The sequence below is a fragment of the Pelophylax lessonae genome (assembly GCF_965119305.1).
Source record: "Pelophylax lessonae genome assembly, chromosome: 2".
In the NCBI taxonomy this organism is placed as follows: domain Eukaryota; kingdom Metazoa; phylum Chordata; class Amphibia; order Anura; family Ranidae; genus Pelophylax; species Pelophylax lessonae.
This window is the reverse complement of record NC_138769.1, coordinates 109,564,484-109,585,166: the sequence shown is the minus strand read 5'-3', so window position 1 is coordinate 109,585,166 and position 20,683 is coordinate 109,564,484. Positions and strand designations below refer to the sequence as shown.

At 39.5% G+C, this 20,683-nt stretch overlaps 1 protein-coding gene across 2 annotated transcripts in view; it reads right to left on the bottom strand.

Annotated features, from left to right (window-relative positions):
• The window catches only part of GLRA2 (glycine receptor alpha 2), a 305,784-nt gene extending 297,765 nt beyond the window's left edge, over positions 1-8,019 (bottom strand). The window contains exons 1-2 of one of the 2 annotated variants that reach the window (XM_082245588.1): positions 7,218-8,019; positions 4,182-4,303 (exon numbers count right to left, since the gene is read on the bottom strand). In XM_082245588.1, the coding sequence (XP_082101714.1) occupies positions 4,182-4,303; positions 7,218-7,285 (190 nt within the window). In that variant the 5' untranslated portion in view covers positions 7,286-8,019. The remainder of the gene's footprint in view (positions 1-4,181; positions 4,304-7,217) is intronic. The other variant, XM_082245587.1, reaches the window with a different exon arrangement.
• Between the last annotated feature and the right edge of the window lie 12,664 nt (positions 8,020-20,683).

The window sequence follows — 20,683 nt, the reverse complement described above, 5'->3', positions numbered from 1 at the left end:
TAAGACCCCAAGAACACCATCCCCACTGTCAAACATGTGGAAACATTATGCTTTGGGGGTGTTTTTCTGCTAAGGGGACATGACAACTTCACCGCATCAAAGGAACAATGGACGGGGCCATGTACTGTCAAATTTTGGATATAAACCTCCTTTCCTCAGCCAGGGCATTGAAAATGGGTTGTGGATGGGTATTTCAGCATGACAATGACCCAAAATACATGACCAAAGCAAAAAGGAGTGGCTCAAGAAAAAGCACATTAACCACTTTACGTCTGCTCACAGTAATACTACTGCGGCAGAGTGGCTCGTTATCGTCTGACGACGTAGTATTAACGTCGTCAGACACCCCCCCTTCTGGGCGGCGCTTGCGCGCCGCCGGAGGCTCGCTCCCGCTGTTTTCATTCACAGCGGGAGTCGGGCCAGGGGAGGGGCAGCGGCGATCGCCGCTGCTCTGCCCCGATCGCCGGGGATCTAGTGTGGAGATCCGCCCGCCTGTGTAAACACAAGCGGACGGATCTCCATAGTGACAGGGAGTGACAGATCGGACTGTTCAGCATAGCTGGACATCTGATCTGTCCCTGGCTCACACAGTCACCTCCCCCCCTACACGTCAGTAAGCACCATGCATACATTAACCCCTCCCTCTCCAATAAAATTAACCCCTTCCCTGCCAGTGTCATTTTTACAGTAACAGTGCATATATATATAGCACTGATTACTGCAGTAATGTCACTGGTACCCCCAAAAGTGTCAAAAATGTCAGTCAAGGGTCCGATCTGTCCGCCGCAATGTCGCAGTCCCACAAAAAAAATCGCAGATCGCCGCCATTACGCGTTAAAAAAAAAAAACACCAAAAATGACAGAAATCTTTCCCTTTGTTAGTAAACGCAATAACTTTTGCGCAAACCAATCAAAATACGCTTATTGCGATTTTTTTTACCAAACATAGGTAGCAGAAAACAAATTGGCCAAAAATTTTTTAAAAAATTGGTTTTTACATCTTTTTTGGGGGGAATTTTATATAAAAAAATGTTAAAAATATTGTTATTTTTTCAAAATAAACGCTATTTTTTGTTTATAGCGCAAAAAGTAAAAATCGCACAGGTGATCAAATACCACCAAAAGAAAGCTCTGTTTGTGGGAAAAAAAGGACGTAAATTTCGTTTGGGTACGGCGTCGCACGACCGCGCAATTGTCAGTTGAAGTCGCACAGCGCCGAATCGCAAAAAGTGGCCTGGACGGAAGACAGCAAAATCCTCCGGTGGTAAAGTGGTTAAGGTCCTAGAGTGGCCTAGCCAGTCTCCAGACTTTAATCCCATACAAAAAGATGTGAAGAGAGCTGAAGGTTCAAGTTATGAAACATCAGCCTTGAACTCTTTAATGACTTGGAGAGGATCTGCAAAAAGGAGTGGGACAAAATCCCTCCTGTGAAGTGTGCAAACCTGGTGGCCAACTAAAACAAATGTCCTATTTTGCGAGGGGGTCAAATGCTTATTTCACTCATTAAAATGCAAATCAATTTATAACTTTTTTGAAATGCGTTTTTCTGGAATTTTGTTGTTATTCTGTCTCTCTTCCCTGTTAAAATAAACTTACCATTAAAATTATAGACTGATAATTTATTTGTCAATGGGCAAACGTACAAAATCAGCAGGGGATCAAATACTTTTTTCCCCTCACTGTATGCAACCTGTTTAGTTTGTTTAGGCTTAAAAGGGCTTAAAGGCTAAGTGTACTTTTAACTTATGTTGCTTCCCTATATTTAGGCCAGTGAAAGTTGTCATAAAGGTCACAGGCAGTATCCATCTATACTACTTTAAAGGCCAAGTCCAGACATTTTTTTTTAACTTTGTATAGACTTAAGAAAAATAAATACTTCTGCCAAGCTTTTATTACCGTCCATGGTTTTAACTAATTTCTTGTTCCTGGAAGCAGTGGTCACTGAGGCAGGAAGACTTTTACAATAATAACTTGACAGGATTGCTAACCCTTCCCTGATCTTACTGAAAAAATGTGTTTTGTTGCAATTTTTGCCTCCACTTGGGAGATTTAATTTATTGTCCAAACATCTGCCCAATGAGGACACAGACAAAAAATGTCTAACTCTATTAAAAACAAAAACAATTTTTTTTTTTCAGAGTTGGACTTCTGAACTTGATGACAATCAAATACAGGGTTATATCACCCAAAGTATGATTTAGTATCCCTTTAGATTTTTATGATTGCAAAGGCTTACCCAATATTGGCTAAATGAGATCAAATGAGATGGACTGAGCTAAATGGAGCTAGGGAAGCTTGCTTTCTACATTTCTTATGCTATATATGCTTTAAAAATATATTCATTTGATCAGGTATGGGCAGCTGCACAAAAAAAACTTGGCTACAAAAGTACACTTATACAACAGAGACAGCTGGCCAAAATGTTTAATGGAAAGGCAAGAAAAAAATACTGTACAGAAATCCTCAGTACCACCTTCAATAAATGTAATATTGATTGAAACTTTTACATATGTATTCATACATTTTAGTAACACTTTTTTGCATACATGATTTTGTAATTTACCCCATGTCTTGCTTTACTGTTTAAACTCCCTTTTAAGTCTTGAAAAATGTACTGTAACCCTTAACATAATAATATAACATAGCACAAGGCCATAATCCAATGTTCTTACCCAAGAGATCTGAAAGCTTTAGAAGAGTTAGCACACATATGCCAGACCTTTTAGCACCCATATATTAGATTACAGCAGTTTAATGTGATTAGCTCGTTATTGGTTGGAAATAGTAGTGTGCAGTTTGAGTAATACATGGACTGGAAGTTTATTAAAGGTGCTTCCATTTGCAGTAGTAAAATAAGTATTATTTAACCATTAAATAGGTGCAGGATAAAAATATAATTTTTTTTAAATAATTCCCCTGATCTTAAATAAGAGCAGTCAGGTATCAAGAGCATTTTATAAATTGTCAGTAAATTAAAGAAATATTGCAAGCAATCATAAACCATAAATAAAAAAATGGCCTTGTAGTACATGGCATTTTATTATATATATTTATATATATAATGTTTACAGATGCATGAAGAGGAAATCAGAAAGCATACTTTGACTCCTAGGAAATGTCTACAGCATTTATGTAAACAATATTCAGGCTTCTTAGGTAGGAACATTAAAGTGGCTTGTGTGAGAGCTTAAAAATAGAACTCAACTGAGTATGAAAGACTAAATTACCTGGTTAATCAATACCACTATGCTTCCAACATTATAAACGTCCTACAGTGACTTCTGCTGCCTCTGTGCCTTGCTTCACCTTTGCTCCTGAGGAAATTTCTTTGATTACCTGTCTGCTAGGGCAGAACAGAGTGGCAGCAGAAGTAAAATGCAATCGCTCTTTAGAGGAGGTTAGGAAATAAGATTGACATGGGTGAATTTATATATATTTATATATATATATATATATTTATATATATATATATATATATACTTTGTATTTATACCATTTCAAGCGCCTTTTTTTATTTTTTGTGCACATGCGAATATTTCTTATAACTTAATTGGTGCTCAAAATCACGAATAACTAGACTAAACAAAAAGATAGATAGATAGATAGATAGATAGATAGATAGATAGATAGATAGATAGATAGATAGATAGATAGATAGAGAGATAGAGAGATAGATAGATAGATAGATAGATAGATAGATAGATAGATAGATAGATAGATAGATAGATAGATAGATAGATAGATAGATAGATAGATAGATAGATAGATAGATAGATAGATAGATAGATAGATAGATAGATAGATAGATAGATAGATAGATAGATAGATAGATAGATAGATAGATAGATAGATAGATAGATAGATAGATAGAATGCATAAACATTGTAGAATACTTCTACACATAATTTCCAAGGGGAAATATAGTAATCTTCTTTGAATTGTATCCTTGTCACAATTCTGTTAGTAGAAATAAATTGCTCCCTAAGAATACCTGTCGATTACAGTGGAGCCATTATGTAATATATCATGGGCTGACCAAATATTCATGACAAATTAATGGATCTTCATAAATGTTCATTTAGTACTCTAAAATGTGTGCCTTCGGCATGAAAGGTATACTTCAAACTATTATTAACAACTGTAATATTAACTTTTTTGAACATTAAGCTAACTGTGCTTACCTTTAAAATTTGGTCTGATTCTTGCATCATATCCTGATGTTCTTCCCATTAATTTGTCCAAAAAATCAGAGGGTGACATGCTTTGAGAAGGTAATTTTCCATGTTCTTTACAGTAGGCCATCCTGAACAAACCACCAGGGTCCAGTATTAGACACTCAATAGTAATTTCTATCTTATATGGTCAGTTTCAGTGCATATGCTTAGCAGTTGTAAATAAACAAAGAGCAATGGTGAAGCACGCACTACAATTACCCATATGAAACAATTACAAATGATGTCCAAATCCAACTCAGTACAGAACACTAATCTGATTGGCTGCCCTTGGTTGGTGCAGTTTGTACTTTACCATTAAGTTCCAAAATACTTTAGGGTAGAACTCCAGACACATTGTTTAGTTTTTGATCGCAGAAGGGTTGAACCCTCTTCGGTCTCTGAGACAGGACATCTCTCCAATGGGACACATACAGGAATATTTACATCTGTTTTTAAAGAATATCCACAGTGTCTGCATTGGAAGATTTCTCCTCTTTTTCCTGTCCTAGTAAAAATGCAAAATGTTGTTTTTTTCCTCAATTTCAGTTTCCAAGGCACAAAGTTATGGTGATTCTCCTAAGCGGGGCAGAAATAGCATTTAAAATCGGAATGGGGTTCTAACCCCTCACCACTATATGCAAAGCTTAAAAAATAGTTTGGGCTTCATATATAGTTTAACAGAGTGGGACATTTGTTAAGTTTTTTTTTTTTTTTTATGTCTGTGTTTCCATTGGGCAGGTTCTGCATACTTCCTGCCCAGTCCAGTGACAGTGTTAGTGGCACAGGAACTAGAGGGTTATCTCGCTGCCAGAGATACAGACACCAATAAACATGCTAGGAGCTCCTTCTTTTCCCTACTCTATACAAAGCGGAAAAAAAGAAATGGAGTTTCCATTTATTGACTATGGGGTTGATTTACTATAGGCAAACACACTGTTCACTTTGCAAGTGAAATTGCATTCTGCAATGGGAATTCCCAGGAACTTACTGAATGTGGTGAAGCTTCCTTTTGCAAAAAATACCCTAATTGAGCAAAGAAAATAAAAAAAAATAGCATTTTGATTGCACATGATTGGAAGAAAGAAGTCGGTATAGCTTCACCTCATTTACTACGTTTTGGGGATAATTCCCTTGCAGAGTGCAACTGCATTTGTAAAGTGAACAGTCCATTTGCCTTAACTAAATCAACTCCGATGTCTGAAATAGACCCTGCTGAAAAAAAAAAAGATATTATGAGAAAAGAACGACAGACCGTTTATCACTTTAATTCCAAGGAGCAGACAATCCATTGTTTTTGGGTTACAGAGATATTAACTTATTATATTCACATCCTATATCTCCAGTCATAATTGGTGGGTCTTCTGTCATGCTAGGCCTAGAGCAATTTGCTTTGTTTCCCTCAAGCAGTCCTTGTGTATATGTATGTATATGTGTATATATATATTTGTGTGTATATATATATATTTGTGTGTATATATATATATATATATATATTGGTGTGTATATATATATATATATATATATATACACACACATATATATATATATATATATATATATATATATATATATATACACATATATATATATATATATATATATATATATATATATATATATATGCAGCTGTGTACTAAGTTCAGACCCATCACTAACAAATTTTAATTATTGCAATGTTACAATTACAGTATGTTTTTTTTATATACTATGCACTTTTTTTCCAAGTGTGTAGGGACTTGCTATTTCTATCATCTACACCACAGTTGACCTAAATGTTTACAGCACAATTTACTAGAGTTAAAAGACAAGTTATTCTAATTCAGAGTCTATATGTATTCCACAACTGTAATGATATGCCTGATTTCCATCAAGCAATTTGCGATCAAGAGAAATTTTGTTAAAAATGTCATCCAGCAATTAGCACGCCATACATTTATGTAATGGCCGTTGCGCTGTTGCCTTGTTATTCCAGCCAAATGACTTGTTCTTTTTTCCCCCCCAGTCACTGGCTATTCAAAAGGTCACCTCACCAATCAGTGAAAAAAATTCACAGATGAGACATTTCGTGGCAACTTTAAGGGTGTGAATGGCTGAATACATTTGGCTTGGAATTCCTGGGCTTGTCTCTGAGCAGAGGAGCACTTAAGCTCCATGTGGGACTCTACTTTCACATAGCTGTTGATTAATTAAAGCAAGATTGCATTATTGCATGATTCTACTGTCCTCTGGCTTTGGTAGCTGTGTGAACATGTATTAATAAATATGTTTTGCCTGTTTAGTTTTGCTAGCTTGCAATGATTAGATGGTCTGTGCTGATTTTGCATTAACAGGCATCAAAAAATCAGGACATGTAGTAAGCTGATCTAATATGGTTAGGGAAACCATAGAAAATGTGACATCTGAAATTTACAATGTGTTGTTTATATTGCTACATGTATATGTATACATACACACATCCGGGTGGCATTTTAGCACAATACTTAAACAGCTAAGTTATGCCTTTACACCATCTGCTAGCTTTTTAAACCTATATTGATTCCATACAGTTGATCCAGGAGACAGTTTGCTAAATAATAATCTCCACCAATACATATTCCAGCAGATGTGTAACAAACAGACAATATTTATTAACTTCCAATTAGGATTATTTTATCAGAAACATTGTACAGAGGATAGTCATGTACATACATGATCAAGATTTAAGAGTATTACTCAGCAATCTAAAAAATCGTATTCAGTCAGAATTTTTTAAATAATCACGCAAGTCAAATATATTGTAAGAAATTATCTGAATATTCTCAGACTTATTTACTAAGTCAGTGCAAAGAACAGTAATGTGCAGTAACCTACAGCAGCCAACTGGATTCCATCTTTTGCCAGAATACAGAAGTTAGGACAATGAAAGATGATTTCTGATTGGTTGCTATGGCTTACTCAACTTTGCACATGACTCTTTCCTTGATTTAATAAGGGCCAGGGCAGGTATAAGATGTTGTTGCCTACCTGAAGATACTGTTTTCAAAGATTAATGCAAAGAAGGCTGTCAAAAGGTTGACCAGCCGCGGGTTCATTCCTCCTGATTTATTCTAAGGTTAATAATTCCAGAAACAATCCCAGAAAAATGAAAAGCCTTTGGTGGAAGAAGATGGAGAAGAAAAAAAAAAAAAAAAAGAAAAGCCTTTGGTGGAAGAAGAAGACGACAGCTTCTAGTGTCTAGATCCCAAGGAGAATTGTTTTTCCCTGGAAGTGAGGGAGATAAGCATTGTTACAGACTATGGGCAAGAAAGAGAACAAGCTCCAGTCTGGCAGCATTGTCAGGTTAAGCCAAGGCTCATTATTCAGCACCGGTGATAACGACACAACGTGTGATGATCGCCTTCCTCTTTCTTCGACTCTCCACAGAAATGTTACCTTATAAACATAGCGTAAAGCGGGATCCCCACATTGGCTAATTCCTCCGTTTGTAAAGGAAGCTGTATTTCCTGCGTAGGTTGCTATTACATCACAGTTCTGATAGGAAGGAACTGATATTAGCAGTAGAATCCATAAGGTTAAGAAGAACTCAGAAGATGAGGAAAGGGATATCCCTGGCCCAACTTCTAGGCATTGCAATGTGAGCTAATCGGTATATAAAGCGGAGCTTATTGGCTGCAGCAGTTCAAATAATGATTTGTGTGATGTTCAGCTTTGTCTGGGCTCTGTACTGGCAGCAGATATTTCTCCCTGCTCGGCTGCTGCTGACACTGAGGCTGATGTAGAAGAAGAGGAGGAGGAGGCATGTAGGGGAATGAACAGAAGCTTTTAGTACTGCATCTATGGACTGTGATGATGGGGGTGGGAGGAGGCAGCTGACAGCATTCCTCTCTACATACATAGCAGGTCCTCTCCTCGTTGTTTCCTTGGGATACACTGTATGGCAGTCTTATGTGTTTGTGTCTACACCATCTCACGCTGCATCCACAAGAGCCATTCTTGTTAAGAGTTTACAGTAATATAAAACAATTCTCTCTCTCTCTCTTTATCTATCTATCTATCTATCTATCTATCTATCTATCTATCTATCTATCTATCTATCTATCTATCTATCTATCTATCTATCTATCTATCTATCTATCTATCTATCTATCTATCTATCTATCTATCTATCTATCTATCTATCTATCTATCTATCTATCTATCTATCTATCTATCTATCATGTATATTTAATGTGTGTGCGTGTGTATATCTATATTTTTATCATATATATATCATTTAGATTTGAATAGACCTTGAAATAATGGCAGATGTGCAAGCTGATTACATACTGTAGTCATCCAGTCTCGCAATGTATATAGGTAACAAGATAACACAGAGTTACCAGCAGTCCCGGAATCTCAGTTTATATAGTCAGTCTCAGGTTTTGACAACATGTCCAATTTTTTGTCCTAGCAGATTTTGCTATATTTAGAAAAATGTATTTTCTTCACATAGCAGGGTCGTCATGATTCCCAAAAAAACATCCAAAATGCAAAAAAGGAATTTTATATATACATTGAATAACCACTTCTGGATCGGAAGGTTTTACCCCCTTAATGACTAGACCATTTTTTTGCAATTTGGCTATAACTGGTAATTGCACAGTCATGCAATGCTGTACCCAAACTAAATGTATGTCCTTTTGTCCCCCCACAAATAAAGCTTAATTTTAGTGGTATTTGATCACCTCGGCTGATCACCTGTTGTTTTTCTATTTTGCGATATAAACAAAAGAAGACCGAAAATTTTGAGAAATAAATTACATTTTCTACTTTTTCTTATACAAAATATCCAATAAACTCAAATTTTCTCATACATTTAGGCCAAAATGTATTTAGCTACATGTCTTTGCTAAAAAAAATCTCAATAAGCGTATATTTATTGGTTTGTGTAAAAGTTATAGCGTCTACAAACCTTGGTGTATATACTGGAATTTCTGTAGCTTTTACTTTCTGACTGCCTATCTCATTCCCTGAAGTGCTAAAATGGCAGGGCAGTACACAACCCCCTCAATGACCCATTTTTGGAAAGTAGACACCCCAAGGAATTTCCTGAGTGGCATGTTGAGCCCATTGAATATTAATTTATTTTTTTGTCACAATTGTTTAAAAAAATTGCAAAAAATATATATATTTTTTTTTACACAAAGTTATCATGGGTATATGTGAAATGACACCCTAAAATACATTCTGCTGCTTCTCCTGAGTATGGAGATACCACATATGTGAGACTTTTTGGCAGTCTAGCCGCGTACAGCACCCCGAAAACCAATCACCGCCTTCAGGCTTTCCAAGAGTGTAAATTGTTGATTTCACTCCTCACTACCTATCATAGTTTTGGAGACCACATATAGCCATGGAATTTTTGAGCAATATATAATTTCACTAACAAATTTGCGTAAAAAAAAAAAAAAAAATGATATTTTGTAATTTTCCCGAAACTTGTGGCAAAATATAAAATATTTCATGAATATTCAACATGCCTCTCAGCAAATAGCTTGGAGTGTCTACTTTTCAAAATAAAGTCTAATGGGGGGGGGGGGGGGTTTGTGCTATCTTGACATTTCAGGGCCTCCAAAACAGTGATAGTTAGTGAGGAAGCCCTTAGAAAACCTGAAGGCGGTGATTGGTTTCAGGGTCCCGTACACAGCTAGGCTCCCCAAAAGTCTCACACATGTGGTATCCTTGTACTCAGAAGCAGCAGAATGTATTTTGAGGTGTTATTCCACATATACCCATGGCATGTGCAAGCAATATATCATTTAGTGACAACTTTGTGTAAAAAAAATAAATAAAAAAAATTTGTAATTTCCCAAAACTTGAGGCAAAATATAAAATAATTCAACATGCCTCTCAGCAAATAGCTAGGGGCATCTATTTTCCAAAAAGGGGTCATGGGGGGGGGGTTTAAACTTTCCTAGCATTTTATGCGTAATATTAGAAGCTAATGCCACACATCACTCACTCTTCTAACCACTTGAAGACAAAGCCTTTTCTGACACTTTAACCACTTAAGCGCCAGAGGATTTGGCTGCTCAAAGACCAGGGCCTATTTTGCGATTCGGCACTGCATGACTTTAACGGACAATTGCACGGTCATGTGATGCTGTACCCAAACAAAATTGACGTCCTTTTTTTCCACAAACAGAGCTTTCTTTTGGTGGTATTTGATCACCTGTGCGATTTTTACTTTTTGCGCTATAAACAAAAAAAGAGCGACAATTTTGAAAAAATAGCAATATTTTTCACATTTTTTATATGAAATTCCTCCCAAAAAATTGTAAAAATCTAAATTTTTTAACATTTTAGGCCAATTGGTTTTCTGCTACATATTTTTGGTAAAAAATCGCAATAAGCGTATTTTGATTGGTTTGCTCAAAAGTAATTGTGTTTACTGACTACGGGAAAGATTTAGGTAATTTTTATTGTTTTTTTTTTTTTAAATAGTAATGACGGCGATCTGCGATTTCATTTGCAGGACTGCGACATTGCGGCGGACAGATCGGACCCTTGACTGACATTTTTGACACTTTTGGGGGTACCAGTGACATTAATACAGTAATCAGTGCTATACATATGCACTGTTACTGTAAAAATGACACTGGCAGGGAAGGGGTTAACTTTATTGGTGATCAGTGGGTTAGATGTATCCCTAGGGGTGTGATTCTAACTGTGGGGGGGGGGCGTGGCTTGTGATGTAACCACAGAGACACACGATCCTACATAGCAGGATCGTATAGTCTCTGCAGTTACATCAGGGAGAATGACATGTTTACATCAGCCGTCTGCCTTTCTCCCTCTCCAGCAGGAGATCGCGAGTGGCGGGCAGACATCAGGGAATGAGCGGGGGTGGGAGCGCGCCTCCGGCGGCGAGCGCTCGCCCCCTAGAGGCTCGTGGGCGAGCGACGTACCGGTACGTACCGTCACTTTGCCCAGGAGGGGCTGACCGCCACAGTATATAGTCGTGCGGCGGTCGGCAAGTCGTTAAAAATAATTTTTTTTTACTAGAAAATTATATATAATTTTTTTTAAAGCAGAGACCCTACAAACAAAATGGTCGGTGCTGCAATTTTTTGGGAAAAAAAACATGTTTTTTTTTTTAATTTAATGCAAAAATACACGAAATATAGCCCAATTGTTTGGTAAGATATAAAATATGATCTTATGCCGAGTACATGGATACCAAACATGGCATGCTTTAAAATTGCGCACGCCTGTGCAGCGGCAACAATCTATGTACATTTTAAAAGCCTTTACAGGTTACCACTTTAGATTTAAGGAGGAGGTCTACTGCAAGAATTAGTGGCCTTGATCTGACATTTTTTAGTATTTATTTTGCTTTTTTATTTTATTTTGACACCTTCCCTTTCATTTTATTTATTTATTTATTTATTTTTACCATTTTTATTGTTATCACAGGGAATTTAAATATCCCCTATGATAGCCCCTATGGTAGCAGTAGTGACAGGTACTCTTTTTTTTAAAGCCCTTAAAAGCATCTGACCACACCAAGATTGGCATGGTAAGATGCTTTCCCAATTTTCCAATGGCGCTGTTTATATCTGGCGAATCCGAAGTCATGAAATTCTCATAGTTTTTGGTATCTTAGTCCATAGAGATGATTGGAGCCCTTCTGGTCTCCAATCAGCTCTATGGTCTGCTGACGGAACCACCAGCTACAGTCTCAGGTTACCAGGTGGGACAGAAGAACCCAAGAAAGCTGTGGAAGGCAGTGGGTTCTTCTCACTGCTTGTAAAAGCAGTTTAGTGGCTAATTATCCAATAGGATTACTTTTGCATGAAAGCAGACCGCTGGCTTTAAAAAAACTATCCCAAATGATGACTAAATCTGCAGACCACTCAAAGTCCAGCGACGTACCAGTACATTGCTGGTCCTTGTTGAGCTTATATTGTTAGTTTCTTTTTTTTTTTCTTGCAGCCTGTGGGCTGAATGAAAAAAGAGAACCTAACAGATTGCTCTATTCACATCGATCGATGTGGATGAAGAAATCTCTGCTAGAAAGTTTGTGGTATGCCCACCATTAGACCTCCCAGCATCCACCCACTTCTAATGATGGGCATACATGCAATGTTCTTTTTTTCCCTTCAGCCCATGGACTGAAGGAAAAAAAAAGAACATAGCAGATTCCTCCATTTGCATTAATCGATCTGGATGAAGAAAACTCTGCCAACAAAAGTGTTAAAAAATTGACATATATGCTTTTTTTTTAAACTATAGTGGTAAAATCACCTCCTACAGCACTGTAATCATTGATTTACGTATATGCTAAGAGCAAACGCTGTTGCTGTCAGAATAAACAAATCAGTGCTGCAGCTGATGGGTGTACCACCAAAGGAAATGGCTACCAATAAAACACAGTAACAATAAAACAATACAATATAATAAAATACAGTGCAGCTATACAGTAGAATGGTGGTATCTGCAAAGAAAACTATACTATGAAAAACAGTAACAATAAAACATTGCAGTATAACAGTATAATATAAAGTACAGTAAAAGTAGAAAGAGTAGAAAAGTAGAGTAAGAACAGAAACTTAACTCAATAAAATGACAACTATTTTGGTTTTTTTATTTTAATTTTTTTTTTTAACTTCTTTTACACTTTTTTTGTAACTGTAAAAAAAACTTTAAACATTCCAAGCTAGGGTCTTTCAAAATGCGATAGCCATCAAACATCTTTCGAGACCCTGTGTGAAAGTGTGCCCTAGACTGTGCCATGCTGTACCCTATACTAAAACTCTACTAGTGTGTGGACCCGCGGAAACAGTCCCCGATGCAGAGACCAGGTTGGCCAGGATAGGAGGGGAAAAAAAAGTGGGTATCACGCCTTTATCCGCATTTTCTACAGACATGACATCTTCTTTGGGTGCTCTTTGGATAGGGGTACTAGGGAGGGCATCCAGAAAATGCCTCTCATGCAGCCAGCTCACTTTATCTGGATTGTGAGTTTGGGCCACAGCAACTTCTGGATTCAGAAGAGCTATGATGATCTCTTCCTGGAATTTTAGGAAGGATCCACTTATAGCACATAAGCGTTCAGCAGAGCCAATTGGAAAAAGTATACAGACACTTTTTTGTTCCAGCGTCTGGCCTTACGGGCAATCAAGTACAGCGCTATCATGTGGTTGTTGAAGTCTACCCCTCCCATGTTAAGGTTGTATTATTCGACTCAGAGGGGCTTCTCAACAACACCAGTCATCATTGCAATTTGGACTGTCGTATCTGTGTGAATGGAGGACAGAACGAAAACATACCGTGTGTCCCTCCACTTCACTACAAGCAATTTGTTACACTTCAAGCAGGCTCTCTCCCCCTTTCTAAGTGGGGAATCTACAAGCCATTGGGGGAAGCCCCAGCGATTAGGTTGTACCGTGCCACATGCACCAATTCCAAAATCAAAAAGGTGACTAAAAAGCGGCACGCTTGTGTAATAATTGTCCACGTATAAATGGTACCCCTTTCCAAAAAAGGGTGACATTAAGTCCCAAACAATCTTGCCACTGCTCCCCATGTAGTCTGGGCAGTTGGGGGGCTCCACATTGCTATCTTTTCCCTCATAAATCCAGAAACTACATGTATAGCCTGTTGCCCTGTCACAGAGCTTATTCATCTTGACCCCATATCTGGCACGCTTGCTAGGGAGAAATTGTTTGAAAGCAAGGTGCCCAGAAAATTTAATCAGAGACTCGTTTATGCAGACAGCTTGTTGGGGCAAATACAAGGCTGTAAACTTCTGGTTGACGTGCTTTATGAGGGGCCAAATTTTGTGAAGCCCGCCATATCCAGGGTCACCCCGGGGATGACAGAGTTCATTGTCACTGAAGTGCATTAGCCGCAAGATTTGCTTGTATCTAGTCCTGGTCATGGCAAAACACAGGCATATGATGATTTGGGTCAGTGGACTAATATGACCGCAACTCACTCTTTTTAGTCACGCCCATGAGGAGGGATAGGCCCAGAAAGGTTTTAAATACGGAAACAGTGATATGTTTCCATGCAAATTCAATGGCAAGGGTCAAATTTGGATTTGATCTGTAAAGCTCTTCCGTGAAAAACAGTTCATAAAATCCAGGGGAGTAAAGACGGCTGTTTCCACCTAAATTCCGGGTTTGCCAGTGAATGGGGAAAGTACGGGTGCTGCAGAAGTGGTGGGCTCCCAATCAGGATTTGCAAGTGTATTAGGAAGGACACTATGGGCTCTATGGGCCGGTCTTCCAATTATTGGTGGCTGTGGGACACTACTAGCTAACCACCGCATCAGCTTGAACTGCACTTATGGGACTCGCAATGTCACAAAGTGTTACTGCAGTGCTGCTTTAACTATGACCAGGATGTACTAGGCTGCTGGTGCTTGCCAGCTCACCAGAAGGTTGAGCGGCACTAGTTCCGACACTCTGCTGCATACGAGAACCCTGCGATTGTTGTACCTCAGCAACAGAAGAATGGGGTCGGGTACGCCTGACCTTAACAGGGACCACTACTACACTATCGTCAGAGCTTTCTGTCAGGTTGCCACTGCTCTCTACAGGTTTGAATGCTGAGCCTGATTCTGACAGTGATGCTTCCCCATCACTCTCATCTGTCATGCTCTGCATCGTGTAGGCCAATTCACTCGTGTACCTCTGTTTGGACATTTTGGCCAAAAAATCTATAGGTACCTAGTGTGATTCAAAGGTAAAAAAGCACCTGGTTGTCAAGGACTGTTTGAACCACTACCAAAACATTTACCTGCTAGTGTTAGCAGAGATCAGGCCTGTGTAACGCTCCTGCGTTTCATGTATGGTGTGGATTTTCAGCTGCAGAAATATTCCACTTCAGTAGTCATGTAAGAGAGATGCTGAGATACCATTCCCAACCTCAATGACTCATCATGCGTGGAAGGTCTTAATTCAGCTAGTAAATACACACACTCAACAAGCTGGTTCCTAGAGTGACTTTATGTATGTAGTAACACAGTGATAAAGATTTAAGAGACAAGTTGAGTGGAGGTGGTAGGTGACAGACACTTGAAGGTAAGACAGTAGCAGATGGATGCAGGTAGGTTTAGCAATCATGTATGGTAGCAGATGACAGAGTAGCAGGTGGACATACAAGAGAGATCAACCCAGTGCAGGAATAAGTAGCAGTAGTCTTAAGAGCTAGCAATCTAGATATGCAGATGTGATAAATAGTCTTTACTATGCAGAGCTAGATAGTGTAAGCTTAGTATAAGTTTATAGAGGGTTCCCCTGCGGGGTACTTAGCACTAATAGCAATACAGCCGAAGGTTGGTTCAGGAGGAGCGGATGATCCGGAAGCGGGATACAGGGATCAGCGCAGCGAGGTTCCGTCAGCGAGGTATGCTTGCAAGCACGAAAGCTTCAAGCCAAGTTAGCATCCAGGTAAGGGTGTTTGAACGAACACATGTGAGTGAGAACCGGCGATTTAAATAGCCATCTAGTCCGGCGCTGAGTGATGACAGCTTCAGTCTTAAAGGTGTATGCGCACCTTTCCAAAAGAGAATGGTGGGGCACATACACTTGTGAAAAGAGTAATTTAGGGTACCAAAGGTACCGGAACATTACAATACCCCCCCCCCCCTTAAGGCCGGCTCCTGAAGGCCTCTGGAGCTGGTTTGTCTGGGTATCTCGCATGAAAATTGCGGATTAATCTAGGGGCATGTATTTCAGAGGTGTTTAGCCAGGTGTCGTCTTGGGGCCCATAGTTCTTCCATCTAACCAAGTACTGAAGTCTTCTTCTGTAGATACGAGAATCCAGAATCTCTTTTATCTCGTATTCTTCTCCACCTTCAACTTGTACAGGAGGCGGAGGTGGAATATTAGGCCTTATTCCTTGGTCCGGAACATGGGGCTTCAGTAGCGACACATGGAAAATGGGATGGATTTTTAGGTCTATTGGCAATGTAAGCTGTACTGCAGCTTTTCCAATAAGTTTTTTGATTGGGAAAGGTCCCAAGAACAGAGGTCCAAGCTTTTTGCTAGGGATCTTCAGTCTTAAATTTTTTGTTGAGAGCCAAACGAGGTCACCGATAGTGTACTGTGGAGAAGGTCTTCTGCGAAGATCATAGTACTTCTTTTGTTGACTGTGAGCGTGTGCAATGGTAGTATTTAATAAACCCAGAGTATCCTTTATTTGGGTAAGATAGTCTGAGGCTACTGGGTTGTTTGAAGGAAGGATGCGTGGTGGAAGAATAGAGGGATGAAACCCATAGTTCAAGTAGAACGGACTCTGCTTGGTTGTACTGTGGGTTGCGTTGTTGTAGGCAAATTCTGCCAGAGGGAGAAGATCCACCCAATCATCCTGTTGGTAAGAAGTGTAACAACGTAAATACTGCTCGATGCATTGGTTGACTCTTTCAGTCTGTCCGTTGGTCTGCGGATGGTAAGGAGAAGTGAGCTTCCGCTCGATCCGTAGTATGTGACATAGTTCTTGCCAGAACTTAGAAATAAATTGGGATCCACGGTCAGACAGAAGAGTTTTTGGGATACCATGTAATCTAAAGACATGTTTCATCAGGAGTTCTGCCGTTTGTTTGGACGAAGGTAGTCTGCGAATAGCAATAAAATGTGCCATCTTTGTCAGATGGTCCACTGACACCAAGATGGTATTAAATCCTTTGGAAAGAGGCAATTCTACGATGAAGTCCAAGGACAAAACTTCCCATGGAGTTTGGGGTATTGGTAGACTGCATAGTAGACCGGATGGTCTCGTAGTGTCAATTTTGGACCTGGCACAGACATTGCATGAAGAGACGAATTTTTGTATAGATGTTTTCATGTCAGGCCACCAGAATTGCCGGGAAATCAAATTAAGAGTCTTTGTCATACCCATATGTCCTGCCATAGGCACATCATGAGATAATTCCAAGATCTTGGTGCGTAGGGTAGGTGGTATGTAAAGTTTGTCGTTGTAGTAGAGGAAGCCTTCTGCATCAGTATTTAGTTGTGGTGGGGGTGAATCCAAACTTATACCATGCAAAACCTCTTCCTTCAAGGAACGGACAACTCCAATAATGCGTTTGTGAGGTATTATAGGAACGGAAGGGATTTCAAAGTAGTTTTCTTCAGTTAGTCGTGATAGTGCATCCGCCTTTTTGTTCTTATCTGCAGGTGTGTAAGTCACTAGGAAGTTAAACCTTAGAAAGAATAGTGACCATCGTACCTGTCGGTGCGAGAGAGTTTTGCTAGTCTGAAGATATTGGAGGTTTTTATGGTCCGTGTATATAATTATTGGTAATTGGGTGCCTTCGAGTAAATGTCGCCAATTCTCCAGAGCCAATTTTATAGCAAGCAGTTCCTTTTCACCCACGGGGTAATTTATCTCAGTACTGCTTAGGGATTTAGAAAAAAAGGCGACTGGATGAAGTGGTGAAGTGTGGGTTGGTCGTTGGGAGAGTATTGCTCCTACTGCCATGTTTGACGCATCTACCTCCAGAATGTATTGGAGGGATGGGTCTGGATGGCGTAATATGGGAGCGGAAGTAAACCTTGTCTTTAACAAGTGAAAAGCTTTATTTGCTTCTTCTGACCATTTGAATGTTTTTTTTTTATGCTAGTGAGCTGTGTGAGGGGTCTCACAATAGCAGAAAAGTTTTTAATGAACTTCCTGTAGAAATTTGAAAATCCCAGGAATCGCTGTAGCGCCTTGCGTGTGGTTGGTGTAGGCCAATCCTGAATGCAGGATATTTTACTCATGTCCATCTCGATTCCTGTTTTGGATATGATGTAGCCTAGAAAGAGTACCTCGTCTTTATGAAACAAGCATTTCTTCAGTTTCACATAAAGGTTATGTGCAAGCAATCTCGATAGTACAAGTCTTACATGTCTCATGTGTTCAGACAGGGATCGTGAATATATAAGTATATCGTCCAGATATACCACAACACAGACATCTAGTAAGTCTTTAAAAATATCGTTTATAAATCGTTGGAAAACTGCAGGGGCGTTGCATAGCCCGAATGGCATCACAAGATATTCGAACAATCCGTATCTGGTTCTGAATGCAGTCTTCCACTCGTGTCCATCACGGATTCGAATGAGATTGTATGCTCCTTTCAGGTCCAATTTTGAAAAATAGGTAGCTCCACGCACCTGCTCAATGAGCTCAGGGATAAGCGGTAGAGGATAGCGATCTTTTATTGTGATAGCATTCAATTTCCTGTAGTCGATGATAGGTCTGAGACTTGAGTCCTTTTTGCGAACAAAAAAGAGTCCTGCTGCTGTGGAAGAAGTGGAAGGTCTAATAAAACCTTTTTCCAAATTCTCATCCAAATAGGTTTTGAGATGGGAAAGTTCATCCTGTGAAAGAGGATAAACATGACCGAACGGCAATTTGCTATTTGGGAGTAGATCAATGCTACAATCATAGTCTCGATGAGGAGGTAATGCTTGAGCATTTTTCTCAAGAAAAACCTCAGAAAGATCCTGATAACATAGTGGTGCAATCTCATCTGTCACCATAGACAGAATCTTCCCGGAAGACGGGAGGTTACACGTATCCTCGCAATAGCAAGAGAGGAAGGCCAAGGACCGTTCCTTCCAATCTATGGTTGGTTGGTGTGTGTGTAACCAGGGAAGTCCCAACACAATGGGAAAGTGGGGTGAAGGTATTAAATCGAAGGTAGTAGTCTCCCTATGAGACTCGTTAATAGTGACTAGAAGTGCTTGTGTCTGATCGGTGATCGGACCAGAGGATAACGGAACACCGGTAATAAGACTTACTGAGACAGGTTTAAGTTTAGAAATAATAGGAATTTTATTTGAAGCAGCAAAACATATATCAATATAATTTCCACAAGATCCTGTGTCAATCATGGCCTTAGTAGTAATCCTGTTCTGGTCCCACTGTAATGTCAAACAAACAAAAATGTAAGGGTTAGTGAATGAAGTTGTCAATCCCCCTAGGAGGACATGTGAACACTCACCCTTCTTTTTGTTGACTAGGGGACAGACATTTATCTTGTGATCCGGGGATGCACAGTACAAGCAGAGATTTTCATATCGTCTTTTGGCTTTTTCCATAGTTGATAGCGGTGGGCGTATGGTTCCTACCTCCATAGGAACGGGGTTAACGGCCGGAATCCAAGAGGAAACGGATAATGGCATTCCCATTTTCTCAGCCTTTCTTTCTCGTAGTCTTCTATCTATGGTAATACTGAGTTGTATTAATGCATCCAGGGTTTTTGGTAGATCCGCTCGGGCGAGCTCGTTCTTAACGGCTTCTGATAGGCCAAGCCTAAATTGGGTTTTCAGAGATGCATCATTCCATTCTGAATCAAGGGTCCAGCTCTTGAATTCCGCGACAAAGTCTTCTACAGGCCTCCTTCCTTGTTTCAAGGATCTTAATTGAAGATCGGCAGTACTCTGCCTATTGGGGTCATCATATAGGCTAGTGAGTTCTGCTAGGAACAAGGCATAGGAGTTGAGAAGCTGGTCGTTTTTCTCAAAAAGAGAGTCTGCCCAGGCTCGAGGATCGCCTGTTAGGTAAGAAATAATAGTACAAACCTTAATGTGATCAGTAAGGTAGGTACGAGGTTTTAACAAAAAAAGTAACTCACATGCGTTTTTAAATTCGCGAAATTTTTTGCGATCGCCTGTAAATACCAAAGGGGGATTTATCTTGGGTTCAGGGGACTGAGCAGAGGTAAGTTGTGTCAGTCTAATTACCTGCTGCGACAGAGCCTGATTGTCTTCTTTTAATTCAGCAAGTGCGTGTATTAACGCAGTTACTTGCTGTTTTAATTGTGTCACCTGAGTGGTTATTTCTGCTGAATCCATTTGTGGGTTCGTTCAATCTGTATCGCTCCTGCGTTTCATGTATGGTGTGGATTTTCAGCTGCAGAAATATTCCACTTCAGTAGTCATGTAAGAGAGATGCTGAGATACCATTCCCAACCTCAATGACTCATCATGTGTGGAAGGTCTTAATTCAGCTAGTAAATACACACACTCAACAAGCTGGTTCCTAGAGTGACTTTATGTATGTAGTAACACAGTGATGAAGATTTAAGAGACAGGTTGAGTGGAGGTGGTAGGTGACAGACACTTGAAGGTAAGACAGTAGCAGATGGATGCAGGTAGGTTTAGCAATCATGTATGGTAGCAGATGACAGAGTAGCAGGTGGACATACAAGAGAGATCAACCCAGTGCAGGAATAAGTAGCAGTAGTCTTAAGAGCTAGCAATCTAGATATGCAGATGTGATAAATAGTCTTTACTATGCAGAGCTAGATAGTGTAAGCTTAGTATAAGTTTATAGAGGGTTCCCCTGCGGGGTACTTAGCACTAATAGCAATACAGCCGAAGGTTGGTTCAGGAGGAGCGGATGATCCGGAAGCGGGATACAGGGATCAGCGCAGCGAGGTTCCGTCAGCGAGGTATGCTTGCAAGCACGAAAGCTTCAAGCCAAGTTAGCATCCAGGTAAGGGTGTTTGA